General features: G+C 44.9%; 1 protein-coding gene across 2 annotated transcripts in view; it reads left to right on the top strand.

The window, feature by feature from the left end:
- Rasgrf2 (Ras protein specific guanine nucleotide releasing factor 2) overlaps positions 1–18540 on the top strand; it is a 221661-nt gene that overhangs the window by 169242 nt on the left and 33879 nt on the right. For both annotated transcript variants that reach the window (XM_028760160.1, XM_028760159.1), the window contains exon 18: positions 9869–9972. In XM_028760160.1, the coding sequence (XP_028615993.1) occupies positions 9869–9972 (104 nt within the window). The remainder of the gene's footprint in view (positions 1–9868; positions 9973–18540) is intronic.

Genomic DNA, 18540 nt, shown 5'->3' with positions numbered 1-18540 from the left:
CTAGGGAAGATAGTTGCTACAGAGAACTAGGTACCTAGGAAGGAAGGCTGGAGGAGGAGGCTTCCCATGCAGATCTCAGGAATAACTTCTGAATAGCATGCAGAACTAGCCACTTCTACTCAGGACAGGGAGGAGTGGGCCAAGGGACCAGGGAGGCTGGGAATCTGGGCATCACTGTACAAAGCAAGCTGTTGACATCATGATGATATTGACTCAACTACCACTGTTGTCCTGTGACCCCTACACCAGGATGCTGCAGTGCCGTAGGAGGCTTCTGCCCTCTGTGACCATGCCTGCCAGACACAATGGCTGCAACAACAGAAAAGAGCCCCATTGTACTGATTTATTTCATTCAGAACCTGAGTTGTAGGAAGGTCTGGAAAATACAAATTTTAGAGTTGAGTCCCTGAGGCCCAGAGTACATATCATCAATTGCATATGAAAGAAAGCTGAATTTCTTGCAGACACAGGCAATGAATAATGACAGCTATTAGCTGATCACAATCATAATCTTTGAACTCTTCAGGAGTGGTGCCTTCAGTTTGGTATCTGCCCAAGACTTTTCAACCCACAGGTCTTCTGCCCTCAAAATAAAGACAGAGTTGCAGATTAATCTTAGTGAAGAGCACAAAGGTCATCTTCATGTGAGATGTTGCATCCCTCCCCAGCGTCTCCCTCCCTCCCTCCCTGGATGACTGCCAAACTTTACAGATCTCTTCTCCAAGAGGCTTGTTTGCTCTTGGAAAGTTATATTTTTTTAACTCAATTACACTTATTCACTGTAATTATTAAAGACTTTGCCCTCAAAACTGATTAAAAATTAGGAATCAGTATGTTTTAGGAATGATGAAGTTTAACAGTGAATATAGTTCATTAATTTATACTTACATAAATCAAATACTTTAATTTTGTAGAAAAATTGTAAAAAATATCTGGTAGACTGTCAAATCATTTCTAGACAGATGAATCATTTCTTGGGAAAGTAAATAGAAAATACTTGCCGACTTTGTGGTTTATGAAAAGGCGCTGTCGTCTAATGAATAGTGCCAGCAGCACAGACTTAGTGAGGAGAATCCTTAGGGCACCTCTGGAGCCTCCTGGCATTTGCACAACAGTTAATGCATGTTGGGTTGATGCACAGGGCATGTGTTCTGGGGGAGGATGATGAGATCCCTTTGCAGGAGGTAGAGTTCTCTGGACATGAGGTAAACGTGTAATGTGAGCACAAAAGAGAAGTGTGAAGCTCTCAACTAGCTGTGCCTAAGAAGTTCTAGCAATCTGTGTTGAAAACATTGAGCGGCCATTTGCCATTGAAATGATATACGTCTGTGCCTGATATGGTCTGTAGCACTCTTGGATACATGGAAGATGGCCACAGCCAACCTGCAGCTAAACAGAATGGGGGAGCAGCCTGAGGATGAGGCCAGTGTGACCCTGCCCTTGCGTGGAGGGAGTTTCTCTGAGGTTGTAGGCTTCTCAGCTATGTGCAAGCATGTCTTCAGAGTTCTCAGCAGCTATGCTGAAAGCACGTCACAGTATCTTGCGGTTACAGCCCCTGGGGATGAGGGAATGGGAAGAAGTGTGGTAATTCCAAAGCAGTGAGGTTCGGGGACCTCCTGACTGAGGAAATGCCATGGTCTTCCAATAAATAAAACTGGCCAAGTGAATAAACAAAACATCTTTAAAATAAAAGTAATTAAATAAACTGGCTGAGACCTAATGTGGATAAGGCCATCTGTTTGAAAGGAGATAGAAATATAACCCAGCATCCCAAGTCCATATCTGGTGTTATGCCTCTCTTCAAAGCCAACTTACATGCATAGGGTGGACCTCAATTAACTTGCTTGGGTATTTAAGAAACAGCTTCCACATTGCTGGGTCTTATCCAGTTCAAATATCTCTTTGCTTCCTGTCTTGAGCCTCAGGAGGTGCATCATCCTGCCTTATACCCTGACCTGATACTGTCCTACAAATCTCATTGTCTTTGAACTTTACACACAAGAGATGTGATTTTGGTCTTTTTGTACTAAGGGGCCCTATATAATCCCATGGATATAGCTGGATGTATGGAATTAGTATTGCTTGGCTGTCTTAGATATACCCCCTGCCTAAGTACCTAAATGTCTTCCTACAATGTCTTTAAGAGGGCCTAGGGTGATCAAGAAACACACATATGTCACTGTCACCCATGAAGGAGTCACAGAAATTGGGGGCGTCCATAAGCAGATGGAAGGGATCTGTGGAGACTGAGGTGCTACAAGAAGAGCAGAGCTAGAAGAAAAGGGAAGGAGAATACAGACCCATGGGCAGATGCTGGGCTCTAGTCAGAGAAAAGGAGGAGACCTCAGAGGCATCTGAACAGCTTGTCTTATGTATAGAGGAAGCTGAGATACTGGAAGGAAAATGGACTTTTCCTAGTGTGATACACTCAAAGATCCCCTTCCAAGTCATACTTCTGGCTATGTCTTCCTACAGTACCAATAGGTGAGGGACAAGACTGGGGATGGAACTGGAGATGTTAAAGGAAGGAGAACTAAAGCCAGTTGGTGATGGTGCACACCTTTAATTCCAGCATGTGGGAGGCAGAGGCAGGTGAATCTCTGAGTTTAAGGCTGGCCTGGTCTACAGAGTGAGTTCTGGAATAGCCCTGGATTTACAGAGAAATCCTGAATCGAACACCCCCCCCAAAAAAGGAGGAGAATTAAGGTCTCTCCTGTGTCCTACTAGAGAGGCTGGCAATCTTCAGGCCAGGTGATGAGGTCTACTGAGCATGTGGGAATGGAGTGAGGAGGCCCCATGCAGGTTAGCCCATTGTCTTTGGGGATAAGTAGGGAGTCCAAAGCTGTTGGAGTCATTGGATTTAAGGATTCTGAAGTGTCTAAGCCTGCCTTCCAAGAAGAAAATTTTATTTCTACAGTGAGAGCATTGGTTTGTCCCATGTATGTACTTCCAGCAGCCATTAATCCAGGGTCTGCATTGTGGCCAGGGGACCAGGAGTTAGTGCAATGGAAACAAATGTGCATGTACACAGCCCCTCCTGTCTGTGCCCATTCTGGAAACGACAGCTCCCAGCTGGAACCAATGTCAGTTCCTTATGAACAGGCACCTAGGAGGGATGTGTCAGTGGGAATAACTGGTGTCATAATCTTCTCATTCTACTGACTGATGGCTCATGGACTTTTCTGTAAGCCTTGGTTTCCTTATCTATATAAAAAAATGAGGAATACATTTGTAGACTCATTAAAAGCAAAAGATGTAATACTAAAAGATTTTAAATTAATTTTAAAAGATTTTTTAATCCACTTTAAACTCAATGTATAGTCCCTCCTTTGGGAATGTTAAAGCATTTATTTTTCAAAAAAAATCCATAAAAGCAATTCAGTTGACAGCTTTTGTTACTGATTTTCTTGAGAGATGAAGGCAACGATACATTGATTCCCACATACTGCATGCATTTTTTTTTTAATCACAGATAATGTCAGATCTGCTGAGGTTCTTTTCCTCAGTTTGTTCTTGCTATGTCTACCATTCTAGAGACGGTGGGACCTGGGGGAGTGGAGCTGATACATGAGGCAGACTGAAGTCCCATGCAGCAGCCAACTTTATTCAGAGCATCAGACAGTTTATCCTCTGGGTGGTAAGAAAAGTCACATGATTAGTGTCCAAGCACAAGGACAAGCGGCCTATGGCAGGCAGGCTGCAAATGGTGAAAACGTGTTTCTCCACGGAGGCATATCAACAAATACCAATAGCCAGTTGTGGTGAATGATCTGAAGTAAACTCACTTCTATCCAGTACACCTGGAAGGGGCACAAAAAGCACACTCTAAGACCAGTTTTGTGTTTTGAAGAAACAGAGCTCACAAGATTCTAATTTTCTTGAAGTTTTCTCACAAGCACTCAGAATCATTACACATTCTTGACCCTGTTCCAACATTGCTACAGTTAATGGCACATGGTGGAGAGGGACCTCAGATTAACCCAAGTCAGGATTTAAAAACTGAAGGATAAGAATACACTTAAACAAGGGTTTAAAAAAAAAGTCAGACAAGCCTCAGTCTGCTGTATGCTTACCATTCCGTTTGTGTGTTCTTACCAGACATCTAGAAGCTGCCCCTTTGTATTATAAAGCTATGCTTTGATTGACACCTTACCTTCTGCAGGCCTGCTTTAGAAGGATCTCATAGAAGAAGGACAATGTGGTTTGTCAGCAAAATGTAAGGTCATATCTGTGCTGTATGGGAGCTAAAGCTATGGTTCACAGGTAGAGCTGTGGTATGTTGTGTTTTATAAAAAGGAAACAGGATATGTTTGATAGAGCCAGGTGGTGAAGTGGGGAGGGTGCCTTGGCAGACCCATGCTGAGGCATCTCCTCCCCCTGAGGTACCAGCCATATGATGGATATAGTATGAAATAGAGTTTATTTGGAGCATAGGAAGGGGAGTTGAGAAGGGAGTGGAGACAGACAGACAGACAGACAGACAGACAGACAGACAGACAAAAGGAAGAGGAAGAGGGGAAAGAGGAGGAGGAGGCTAGGAACACATAGAGAGTGAGGAAGGGTGAGAGGGAGAAAGGGATCAGGGAGAGAAGAGAGTCAGAGAGGAAAGAGAGCAAGGAAGGAACCAACAGCCCCTTTTATTCCCAGTTGTCTTGGAAGACTACTGTGGGGGAGTTTTGGAGAGAGTGGGCATGCGTAAGAAACCCACAAGAGAAGGCTGTAATGTTGATGTCAACAGAACAAAGATGACAGGAGAAGATGCCCTGCTGTCTCGGGTATGGCATGGACCCAACCTTCCGTGGCTTCTGAAAGTTAATGCAGATATTTAAACATAGACCTACTGATCAGCCAGTCCTATCACCTGCTTTCACATCTCATTTCACCCACTCTAGGAGTTATATGTTATGACTCATGATACAGACATGCATGTACACACACATGTGCACACATATGCACACACATGCGTACCTAACACACAGGCTCACACTCACATCATACATACATACACATATGCATACACACAAGAACACATAAATTCATATACACATGTGCCCACATATGTTCACATATAGACACATACATGTATGTATGTATACACATGTATAGATGCACATGCAGGCTCACACACTTGCTCTCACACATACAATGCACATACCTACACACATATGCACAATACACTCCTACACATACATAAATATATACGTATGCACTCATGCTCAATACGCATACGCACACATATATACTTAAACACACACGCACATGCACACACACATGCACACAAGTTCTCCAAAGAGTACTCATCACCACTATGGACAACACATACAGATGGCCTCATCTTCTTCATTTCTTTAATTCTAGTCACAGTGCACTAAACTGGTCTCAGTCCCCATTAACAGGTCATATGAAGTTTTAAAAATATTAAAGAAACAAACCAAAGGCCAACAAAACATTGGTCCATATAATTTCCATGTAGAGATATAATGACTTGGAAAAAAGAGCATATTATGTTTGGTTTGCTTTTGTCTTTCTCTTGTGTACTGTTAATGGCACTGAATTACAGGACTTTTCATATAAGTTTCTGTAGTGTGTTGAACATATTCCTTCTCATAGCTCCCTAGTGAACCCTTCCATCCTCCATCCAGTCCTTCTCCAGGGTTACTACAGTATGCTGCAGACTTTTCAGAGGACCTTATGACCAAGAAGCTGGTTTTATGCTGAAAAGTTATTTTTCTAACCAAATGACTCCCACTCACTGTAATCAACAGTCTCTGCCCTCAAAACTGGGTCAAATGTGATCTTGAAAAATTAGTCATCAGTGTTCTAGGATGAAGGAGGAGAAGAAAGAGCCGGTCTTCTTTAATGGTGATGATTCTAGTAGGTCACCCACACTTCAGGGGATGGCCCCATACCCAGGAGTATGGAGAGGGAGACAGAAAAGGAGAGGAACAGAGAGAACGGGGAGGGGAGGGGAGGGGAGACAGAGAGGGAGAACAGAGAACACATTGAAGGCAGATGGATCTGGAAAGTTAAGGGGAGGAATGGAGAATAATCAAAATACAGTGACTGGACTTTTCAAATAACTAACATGAAAACATTATTAAATAAGTTGGTTTACAGATTTGTGAAGGAAACCTAAGACTAAGACTCTGGCTCTGGGCAACTAGAACTGTTTAACAGTGCTCTGGATAGATCTAAGTTCAAAGACACTGTGAGCGCCAGGACCTTTGCCAGTTTGCAATGCCTCTCTTCTTCTATTGATTGTCTGTAAGCGAAGATGACATCTCTCCTATGCAGTGGCTCTTCTTGTAAAAGAAGCCACATTACTTAAAAGTCTACACTTGGAGCCTGGTCATGTGATCAACAACAATCTTTACTGTCCTTGGGTGTCAGGGTTAAATTGCCATTCATGATCCCCCTGGAACAGTGCCTGACTCAGAGCAGCAACAAATATGAATATCTGGTCATGGCAGCAACCCAGAGACACACTTGTAAAACATATGCAGATCAGAGTACGAGCCTTTACAAATTTTTGTCAGACACACACATTTAAGAGTATACTGAATAATAATAAAAACAATCACACTGGTGCCAGTGATGCTGTAGGAAAGATTATGTCCATTTGTGTGACATGAAAATGACACCTCACTGAGTTGATGTTTTCTTAGTTCATTTTCTGAGTCATTTCCTAGGTTGGGATCATTGAACTGATCCTAACGCTGCTATGCTCCAAGCACAAGTTCACCAGAAATAGTGTTCTCTCTCTCTGTCTCTCTATCTCTCTATCCCTGACTCTGTGTCTCTATTCCTATCTCTGTGTCCCTATCCCTGACTCTGTCTCTCTATTTCTGTCTCTCTCTGTCCCCCCACCTGTATGTGTGTGTTAGTGTGTATGTCTGTGTGTTCCTCTCTCTATCTTTGTCCTTCTTGACAAGGTTTCTCTGTGTGGCCCTGACTATTCTAGAACTTGCTCATAGACCACGCTAGCTTCAAACTCAGGGGTCCACCTGGCCCTGCCTCCTGAGTTCTGGGATTAAAAACTTTCTGGCATATCTAGACTGCCAGGAGCTAACTCACCATCACCTTCCCTGACAGAAGTTTAGATAGCTGCTGTAGTTGGACAATTCCACATTTAAAGAGGAGAAAAAGAAGGGACTTCACTCCTCACAAGTTTACAGACGCTTCCCCTCAATTAACTCGTTAGTTTTGAAGACCATTCTTCCAGACAGTTGGTCAATTGTTCTTCCATTCATATCAGATTCAGTGAATATTTAGTATGATTTTAGTACTTGGAATTTCATTTATTCATTGAATACACATTTAGCCTGAGTTCCGATCTCCAGACCTCACATAGCAGCCAGGTATGATGGCACACATCTGCAGTCTCGTCACTGGGTCTGGGGCCCACTAGTCACTGCTTTAGACAAGTCTTGAGGTCAAGGTTCTCTGTGAGACCCTGATTAAAAACTAAGACAGGAAGTAATAGCGGAGGGCATCCATGCCAACCTCTGGCCATAGACACAGATGTATTAAGTTCACACACACACACACACAGTGCATGCATGCACACACAAGCATATGCCACACATGCACACACATATTGCATACAGCACACACACATGCATATACTCCAATAATAAAAAATAAGAATAAATAATACATATACTGTACTGTATATGCCATACACTGCAGAAATCTCTATGCTCAGCAAAAAATATGTACCAAATCCTCATCTTCATGAAAATAAAGATATTTTTCAGAAAATCACACAGGTAAGTCTACTGTTGTGCGCTAGGTGTCATGGAGTGACTGCATGTGTTATGGTGAGATGTAGTAGGAATTTTCTCCTGCTTTGGCCAGAAGGCCTCACTCTGGAAGGAATGGTGGTTTGCACTGATTGAAGGGGGCTCGTTACTTGCTTCAGTATTGAGCAGTATGCGCAAAGGCCTAAGGATCATGAAGAAATAAAGCTGGAGAGATGGAAAACAAGTTAGAAATGTGTGGTTCCAGAAAAGGCTAAGCAGATAAGCCATGAGAGCCCTGTAGTCGGTGTTGAGGACTTCTAGGTCTGTTGCAAGAACTATTGAAAGGCCTTAAACACCGGTTTGACACATTCAATTTGTCCCTTGAAAAGGTCTTTTTGGCTCCTGGGATTCTAGTCTTGAAGAGGCAAGAACAGAATTGACCAGTTAGGGCTGCTTGTATTATGTGGGGAGAGACAGACAAGTTCCAGGCTTACCAGCATGATGAATGGTGGTGTTTCTTTACTGGGATAACAAGACCAGAGTTTGGAGAAAGGCCTTAGACTTTCTTTTTGAACATTTTATACTTATGGTATGTTTGAAATATCTAACAGGGAAGTGTGAAGAGGGTTTGCACATCTGGGTCTGGAACTCGGAGATGAGCTCTAAAGATGTAGATACATGAATAATGTGTTATAGGTTAAAAGATACATTTCTGAGGGAGTGATTGCAGACTGTTCCCTGGATGTACAGACGTGGAGCCTATTGATGACATTAGCTTGTCTTGGTGATGGGTGAGAGGGGGTGAGAGGCTTGGAGCCATGAGTGGAGATAGCAAGAGACAAGGAAGTAGATTCAATGAGTGTAGACAGCCCTTCAAAGAAGAGTTATGGCTATTGCGGTTCTGGAGCTTGATCCCTGGGTATTAAACATAGTCACCAAGTGGTTCACCATGAAGCTACATCCAGCCCAAGATGTATTCATTTTTAAAGGACATAGATTGCTTAATTATCATTGGGCCACAGAATATTTTTAAAAGTGGCGCCAGTGTTTTATGGATAACAGGAAAGTGACTTTAAGCTATGGCGTGACAGCACAGAGGGACTCACAGACACTGGACCAGAGCTGGGACTCACAGACACTGGACCAGAGCTGGGACTCACAGACACTGGACCAGAGCTGGGAATGGAGTTTAGAGGTAGAAACTTTGCCCAGTACGCATAAAGCCAAAGATCACTGTACTTGCCCACCCCACAAAAGGACACCAGAGAAATACTGAATTATAGTAATGGCTGACATTTGAGCTCTTGAAGTTGTGAAGGAACTGTGATAAACCCGTAACATTTGTTAGTTAGCAAGTGTAATGTCACAGCAATTCTATTAGACAGATACATGGGGGACATTGGAGACCAGTCACCAAAGACATGATATAATTTACAGACCTTGGGGACAGCTGCTTCAAACCAGGCAATCTTTTTGTTTCAAATTATTTTATTTTCAACTGACAAACGACAATAACATAAGTGTCTATTTATGGACTATAAAAGAGATGCTTTTACATATTTATGCTGTGGAACAATATCTATCATCAGAGCTATCATTTCATGTACTTACAAGTTTTCTGAGGTGAGAACATTTGAAATCCATACTTTCAGTGACTTTTAAGTACATCTTTTTCAAGCATTGGCTGTACTGTTTGTGTGCAGATGAACAATAGAGTATCCATCTCACCTGCAAGCCCACCTCCATCTTCCAATAGGAATGGCTCCATGATCACTCTGTGGCAAAGCTATAATCCACACTGGCTACAGTCCTTTAGTTAATGTTCCCTCTTGGCTTTGTATGTGGATCGTGAGAGGCATTAATGGAAGTGTCATTATCAGGATGCTAGCTTTCCTCGGTGGCCTTTAATAAATCTGTGTGCATTATTCATGTAATTGCACCTGTGCCTGCAGTGGGCTGGCCCGAGAGGTTAATAAGTATGCAGAATTCACAGGTCTGAAGCCTCTTTCCCTCCCTGCCACAATGTAGCATTTTGTGTTTCATTAACAAGAATCCCAAAATAAATGACCTTTTCCAATCCCCAGGGACTGGCCCTAACTACAGTGTGTGTTTCTTTTCTTCTGAAGGATTTAACAACGAGAGAACATGTGACAAGGAGTTCATCATACGGAGAACAGCCACCAATCGAGTCCTGAATGTCCTCCGCCACTGGGTCTCAAAGCATGCACAGGTAATTCCAACTCTCCAGCAATTACTCTCAATGATTTTGTATTTCTGTTACCCTTGCAAGTCATTACACAGGTAAACTATCACCTGGCACACTATGGCTAGAAGCCTTGGAATTTAGAAGCTAAGGAGGGAAGATGTACAGACAACATACAAAGAAAAACAGCCACATGCGTGGCCGACATTGCTGTAAAATCTGCAGACCTATGAAGGACAAGAAAGAGCTCCTGAAAGCACCCCAACCACAGACCTTCTCACCCACCAGTGGGAAGTCAATATGGAGGGGTCAGAGACAGTGGCAGGCAGGGTCTGGTCCTTGCATCATGGGGAAGAGACAGAGTTGCTTCTCCCTCAGTCAGCTGCAGAAGACACCACTTGAGGAAGCCACCAGCCATATGCCCTGAGGGCTAAGGCGATATAAGGTGTTTGCTGGGGCACAGTGAGGAACTCTGTATGCACACACATGGAGCTCTCTCTAGATCGTAGAGCAAGTAGACCTGTCAGGGAATCTGGGATGGCCCTGCCCTCTCCCCAAGCAGACTGCCTGTAGGATTATATAACCCCATTGGGAGAGGCTGAGTGAAGAGCCATATTGGAAACCCAGGAGCTGTGGGAGTTGAAAATGACTCACAAGAAGCCGGGTGTTACCTGGGTCAGGTGAGCTGGCCGAAGTGCCAGCAGAGTCCTCTTCAAAATCCCACTAACAGGCCCACAAGAGGCAAGCCAATCACTGTGCCTGTCACAGCCAGAGGAGCCAACGCCCAGGTCCACCTGCATACCACACCAGACTCAGCTCTTCCCCCTCCACTCTCCCGAGTATCTGCAGCCACAGCAAAGGTGTAGGGTCAAGGTGTAGGGAGCCAAAGGAACCTTTTGTGCCACTTTCCAGGGTTAGAACAGGCCAAGTGTGGGCAGGGTCACACATGTTACAGCTGTAAGGTCTCGGAAGGATGGCACCTGCCTGGGCAGTAGAGGCCGGCTTACAGCAGCTGAACAGGCCTGGCTAGAGGCCATGACGGTGACTGATGGCTCCATTCATGGCATGGCTTCTTTTCGGAGCCCATTTTGCTGGCTGCATTCAAATAACCCAGCCATTAAGTTTCTCAGTTCAGTCTTCTTACGTGAATTTTGTGACAAACTCAGAAAGACATATTTATCTGAAAAATGAAGGACTTTTGAGTTCATATGGAATTATATGGTTTCTTCCTTTTCGTTGAGCTGAGAGATGTCACATAAATGGTGCTGAGCTTAAGTGTGTAGTTCAGTGATCTCTGTAGTGACCAAATCCCTGAAATCCCACCCTGGTCAAGACAGAGAGCCCATTCCCTAACAGCTGAGGTAATACTCCAGTGGGAGGCATGAGTCTGTGTTAACAAGGCTATCATCACTGAGGGTGTGGGTGGGTACCTGAGAGACAGGGTGGGATGGAGAGGAAAGACTGATTTACATTGAGACCCCTGCTCTGGGATTTGCTGCCTCTGTGACTCAGGAAACCTTTTGTTCCAGGTTCTAGACTTCTTCCCTTAGAAAAATCCAGATAATGGCAGTTCTTCCTGTGAGTCACGGGGATGATGTCATGAGGTGTGACTCATGTAGTGAGGCTGGTACAGATGGCTGCTCTTGGGGGAGGGAGCCTTGTGTCTGCACCCTGACCTCAGGTAAACAGAACATCAGCTCTGCAGCTGACTGGAAGAGCTGCTGAATCCTCAGAGGGCCTCTGCTGCCCTCCTGGTCTTCAGGAAATCGGTAGAAATGCTGCACTTCATCTGCAGCGCCCACCACAGTGGCTTCTGAGCACACGTGATTGGTCTCCTGCGGGTAGCTAGCACGGTAGAAGCATTGAAGTTTTATCACGTAATTAAAATGAGATTGCTATAAGTATGAACCAGAGATCCGTCAGGAAAGGACCCAAGACTGAGACACGAGTTCTTGCAGCCGTCCCCCATGATCTCCATCACAGCCATGGTAGGAAGCTGAGGAGAAGGGCCCCTCCTTGTGGAGGAAAAACAAACCTTTCCATAATTCAAGTGTTGAAGTGAAATCACAGGAGAAGATGGAAGCCCTTCCCTCCCCTGGAAGGAAAGGACCAGAGTGCCTCCCTGTGTCCTGCTGCTAGAAACAGGAATGTGCCTGAGTTAGTCAGGGAAGCCGGCACTGGGAAGCTTGCTCCAGGATGTCTGCATCAGGACACCCCTCCCCCCAGACGCAACTGCAGTCCTTCCCTCCCTCCCTCCCTCCCTCCCTCCCTCCTTCCCTTCCTCCTCCCCTGTCCCAACTGTTGCTTATTTTGTCAGTGGTAGGAGCCTCTTTTCAATTTTTTTTTTATTTCTTGGCATCACTCTGCAGAACACAGAATTCAGTGTCCAGTCAGAGCACAGAGAGTTCAGATGTAGCCTTTATTCTAGATCTGAAGTAGGGGTTGAGCCAGGACAGGCGCCACACAGTTTTTGGTGTGGATGGGAGAATGCAATTTGTAAGAAACAACTGAACAGGCAGCTGCTGTCACCTCTACTGACAGCTCTTGGCCAATGGCTAGCTCTGTCCTATCCCAGAGCTCAGTCCCTCTGTCTATGCCCATTCCTGTTTTCGTCTGTCTGCTTCCTGTACTTTTCCGTCCACGTGCCCAGCCTACCATCAGCTCCCAGTGGCTCTGCCCTTCCACATGTGAGGCAGCCTTGGTGTAGAGATCCCTAACCACTAAGCTCTCTCCAGGGTGAGGATGCCGCTCTGTGTCTCAGGCCTCTCTGCCCTGCAAGAGTGTTTCTTGTCTTGCGTCTCCTGAAGATGCCCAGGAATTTACACCCCACCCTACCCCCAATTTTTACCACAGGCAGGTGCTATGGTTTCCAGGGGAACTGCATGCTGGTGCCTGAACAAAAGAGGAAGCATTGGCTGCTTTAGCACCATCTAGAGGCCGGCTTGAGGTTTGATGTTGCTTTAGCTATGACTCAGAGAGCCAGGTCTTCTATGAAGTCCTCTTTAAATTCCTTTTTTAGGAGGTAGCCTCTTTATGGGGATGCACTTTCTGGTAACAGCCTTGTAACTTTACAAATGTCTCCAAATCTTCTACTATTCTCTATTCATCAGTCACTGCTCCAAGCTCTCAGGGATAAACCATTGCCCCTGCTTTTCCCTTCTGAGGGGAGAAGGCAGATGTAGTCATTAGCCCAGCTCTACAGAAGGGAACACTGTGGCTCAGAGTTATGTTGTTCCTGTGATTACATGGAAAGCAACAGGCAGTGCCCAGATCTCCACCCGTGCCTCCTGGCTGCACAGTCTGTGCTCCCAAACCCGCACCTCAGCCTCTCCATCTAGCTAATCAACTCTTGGAGTATTGCAAGCTCAAGGTATAAAACAGGAAACCCCACTCCTGATACAGAGTACCATGTTGACACTGGCAATGCTTTTTGGTTCTATTGCTAAATATCACACTAGAAACATTTCTTTCATGCCAAGTCTGTTTTCCATTGTTCAACACATAGGATTTATATCTACTCTAGATTAGCACGGGGTGGAACACTAAGTCCCTCTGACAACTGCTGGGGCACTGCTCAGTTTTAGGCATATAGATGGTGCCAGCTATCGCTGTCCAGAAAAAAAAAAAGGACTAGCCTTCCCTCATCTTGAGGCTTTAAGAAATTCCTCCTTAATAGACAGCTTGGAAGATGTCCCACTGCTCAAAGGTATTAACATACCTCAAAGATCCTGAGCCTCTCCACAGCAAGTGGGAGCTGACAGGGATATTCGGGCCAAGGAGATAAAATTTAGTCTCAACCTGAGATGCTGATGGTAATGAAATAATTCTTTTTAAATACCAGATTCGCTGTCTAGTGCTTCAGCCGTGCAAATAGCCTCATACCTCATTGAACTGGATGGTCCGTGGGCTATGTACTTCCTTCCCTTTTCATAATAGGTGTCCATTACTTCTAGTTGTCCACCAATTCCTGACAACGAAGGGACTCTAGGTATCTAGTAGTATAAAGCTTGGTTTTGTCACAAGCTTACCTTTTCTATTGCAAGAGCCAACATAAAATACAGAGCACTCCGCTTAACTGACATAGGCCAGCAACTCTGGCTTCTCTGGGGTCCTAGGTTTCTAAACTCATAGGCTGATGACAACCTTGATTCTTACAGCATTTGAGCCTGCTGTGGCTCTCATCTGATCTTTCTCACCCCTCAGGGTGAGTACCAGGGACATCCTGTTTCCTCTTAGTTCTTAAAGATCCTACATCAAACAGGACTCCAAGGGAAGCGGCCTGGCCACCTGAGCAGGAGTGTGTTGCAGGATGTGCAGCCTGCTTTCTCACTGGTGACCTGGGTGAATAGTCTGCATTGGGTTCTTACACAGAACCGAATTACTTGTCAGATTCAAATATTAAGTTCAAGCTATTATCTGAGAAATTTGTGTTTACTTTCTGTGTGTGTGAATCCTGAGGACACTCTGGGATTTGCTGTTGTGTGTTTGTTTGTTCAGGTTTTTTTAGGGGGGTGTGGCTTTGGTTTTAGCTTTTTCATTTTGTTTTTTGATTTTTGCCTTCCCTGGGCCAGATAAAAAGGCAATCAGGTTTTCTTATCTATTCTTATTGAAAAACTTTGGTTTATTAGGTACTTGCCACATTCCCCTTGTCCTCTCTCCGTCTCTACATGTGTCGTTTAAAGTCCTCCTTAGCTCTCCAGGCTTCTCTTAGTATTGATGAGGCATTGATAATAGGACCCATTAGCTGCTGTGACATTAGCAGTTAAGACACCAGTGTTCTTAGGGCCACACTTTCTCTTCTCCTTAGTGGCCATGACTCCTACTAAAGTACTAAAAGTTACTTTCCCACAGAACTGCTAAGAACCCTTCACCTTTTGGCAATGAAAAGTGGAAGTGAAGTCAATTTCTTATTGACTAAGAATTCAAATAAGAATTAGCACATTGAATCTGACTACTTTGATAGACTCTTGTGATTATTTTCTGATGTTGGTGGTTTCTGTGTGGTGGTTTGAATATGCTTGGCCCAGGGATTGGTACTATTTAGAGGTGTGGCCTTATTGGAGTAGGTGTGGCCTTGTTGGAAGAAGTGTGTCTCTGTGGGTGTGGGCTTTAAGACTTTCATCCTAGCTGCCTGGAAGCCTGTCTTCTAGCTGCCTTTGGAACAAGAGGTATAACTCTCAGCTCCTCTAGCACCATGTCTGCCTGGATGCTGCCATGCTCCCACCTTGATGATAATGGACTGAACCTCTGAATCTGTGAGACAGCCCCAGTTAAATGTTGTCCTTTGTAGGAGTTGCCTTGGTCACGGTGAGTGTTCACAGCAGTGAAACCATAACTAAGGCACGGTGTTATGGGAGCAAGGCTTCCTACTCCTCCTTAGCATCTCTCTTCTCCCTTAATCATTCTTGAACCTTGGAAGCATGACCGAGGACTGCTGGGTACAGCCATATCCTCACCAAGGAAATGATGGCCAGACATGTGCTATGATGTCATTTGTCCTTGTTTCACAGGCCAGGCTTGGACCAGGGCTCTCACCACTGCAGAGCATCCTGGTGACACCTGGAGCCAACCTTACACTCATGCATGCCCTGGCTGGCTCAGCCCCTGGCTCCTGCTACCTGCTGCCCTTTTCTTTCTATTCCTCTCCCTGCTTCTGCTCCCAGATGTCATCAACTTGAGCTCCAAGTCTCTGAATTAAGTCTTCCCTTGGATTAACGACTAAGAAACAAGTTGTCTTCAACTCGTTGCATCAGACTTTTTACATGGAAGAACCACATCCTCTCCTGGTGCTTCTCTAAGGTTTATATTAGAAGGAAACTTGTGGATCATTGCAGTGACAGTTGGCGTTGTTTAACTGGAAGATATAAATACCGGAGTTAAAAGCAGGCCCTTGTAGATTTTCTCCCTCCTGTCTTTGTTGTTGTCTGATCCATTTTCATTAGTCACCTTTCTAGAACCCTAATAGAAAGAAAGCAATGCCTCTGGAAAAGTTCTGTCTGAACCTCTCTCCCTGATGCTTGTTTTTATCCAGGATGATTTTTTTTTTTTTTTAGGCTTAAAGAGGAAAGCTTGGGAACTATCTAATTTCAGGGTTAAGGAGAAAGCAGTATTTCCAAATTCTAATAAGTTCAGCTGTTGAGGACTAGAGGCTAACTCTTCATAAGTCTCAAACTCAGAGTCCTTCATCAGAAAGCAGCTGAAGGAATACTTTCCTTTGCGGTGACTTGGTGTCACTACCACCATTGGCCTCTAACCAGCGTTTTTGTTTTAATATATATCTGCATTTTGTGCTCTGCCTTCTCCTAGTACCTCTCACTTCACATCTGCTCAACTGGTTTTCCAGGTCATCAGTTTAAGTCCTCCTGTCCTCAAGTGGACTTGTGCTCATTTAGTCAAGAAATAGGGGTGGGGCAGCAAGGCACAAGGCAGTGTGCTTAGAGTCTGAGGGTTAATTGTGTCTAGAGATTAGTACCTGGCCTGTAGGCTCCTAGGGGAGTGTGGAGCATAGGTTTCCTACACGCTGATCCTCTTTTTAGTTTCAAGAACTCTCGTAGTTAAGGAGTGACTGCTAAGCATTGAACAGGTATTGGGAAGTGTAGAGATACTATGCTATCACTTTGCATGGTCTATTTTCAAACTTCTTGTCCTTCCTTTTGTTTTCCCATGAGTACCTTGTACCCACTATGCAAAGGAAGAGGCTGTTACATTCCTCTGTAGTTGGGTAATGGGGAACTTGAAATTCTTTGTGCTTTACAGTGAGTGTCTCCAGAGGGAGGAGCTGATGCAGAGTCAGTGCAGCCTAGGGATGTGAACATGGGCAAGCCAGAGGGTGACAGGATCAGGACAGGGTGAGCAGGTGCCCTTCAGGAGCTCCTGTCTCAGCTTTTAGCCAGGACAGCTACTCCTAGGCTTGGCTTTCAACTTTACACTTCTACCAAGCATGTCTACCTTTGGACGCTTGATGCTTGGTGTCATTGTGACACAATGCTGACACATGCAACCTCATGCTTAAGATGTATAATCAAGTCTCAAACAACAACTCATAATATCTTAAATGAGTTTACAGCATGGAGCCCACAGGCCATGAGGTGAACACAGAGTGAAAAGCATGGTTGGCGTAAAGGTGTGCGACCTTTACTTCATCACCATGAGGACTACGGAGGATCCTCCCAAGCCTGTATCCCGAGGAGATCATACAGCATCTTCTCCTGCAGCACAGTTGAAATTCTTTCCTTGTGTAGTTCAGGAAGGTGGAAAGCCAACGAATACTTTTTATTTAGTTGGATGTCAACCTGAGCCCAGGTCTCTAGGTTTAGGACCCTGCACATCCTAAGACCTGCTTTATGGACCTTTGTGCTTTTAAACTGTTGCTGCTAATCTGCTCTGCTCTCCATGGTCCCACTTTTAAAGTCTCTGGCCCGTGCTGGAATACACTGATTACAGCTAACCCAGTCACATCTCTGTCTCCCTGGATCACCCTTACTGATTTAGATGTCCCGGTGTCCCGGAGTCACCTTGACCACATGTAGCTTCACTTAAGTCTTACCCTGCTCTCTGGAAAGAATGAATGTGATTTTCAGAACGCTCAAGCTACCCACATAAGTTAGTCACAGTGCTGGGCACATGGCTTATCTAGTCACAGATTTTACTGTATTCCCCTTTTTTCTCCAGAACTTGGGCTTGAACCCAGGGCCTTGGAGCATTCTGGACCAATGCTCTTCCACTGAGCTCTATATATTCCAGCCTTGTTTTTATTTTCTATTTTGAAGTGGGGTCTAAGTTACCCAAATTGGCCTTGAATTCACTCAGTAGCTAAGGCTAACCTTGAATTTCCAATCCCCCGGCTCAGCTCCACAGTAGCTGGGATTACAGCCTGTGTGATGAGGCTTAGTTTACGGATTGCTTTTCTGTTGTATGGTTAAATCTTATTAATGCAAAGTACTCTGTTCAGACTGGAACCAGTATCTGAAGATTCCTGGGTACGAGTGAAAAAGAGTTCCAGACTCAACCAACATTCACATTCCAGGCTGCTGTCCCCAGGCCAGTCTCACTAGTGTGAGTCCACAGCCGTTTCTTTCTGATGGGCTGCGTGCTAGGAAAATTTAGCCTTTGGCCAGCACTGTAGGTGTCCAGATCAGGGTTTGCTTCTTGCTGCCTGTTGAAGTTTGAATAGAAGGTTTTAGGCTCTGTGCGTCTGGACTTTCCTCACTTGAAATGGTACTAGTACCTAGTATGGGGTGAGCTGGCACCAAACCTGAGTGACAGTCATGGTCAGCCTCATCTCCCTGGTTCTGAGAGTCACATCGCTGTGAGTAAGCGTCCACTGTGCGCAGTCCCACCTAGAGGGACTTGTGACCTGCTCCCTCCGGCTGCTGCTTCTGTGCTGTGCTTAGATTGTCTCCAGCCTCCACTGCAGCTCTGCATCTCAACAGAGCATCACACGGTCCCCTCTGACCCCCATCACCTTCTCAAGTTGTGCTCTGGGTATCTTTAACTAGTGTTTCCTCCATCCGCCCATCTGTCCATCCACCTGCCCATCCACCTGCCTATCCACCTGCCCATCCACCTGCCCATCCACCTGCTTATCCACCTGCC

Source organism: Grammomys surdaster, unplaced genomic scaffold, assembly GCF_004785775.1.
Source record: "Grammomys surdaster isolate TR1022 unplaced genomic scaffold, NIH_TR_1.0 126391, whole genome shotgun sequence".
In the NCBI taxonomy this organism is placed as follows: domain Eukaryota; kingdom Metazoa; phylum Chordata; class Mammalia; order Rodentia; family Muridae; genus Grammomys; species Grammomys surdaster.
This window is presented reverse-complemented; position numbering and strand designations above follow the sequence as displayed.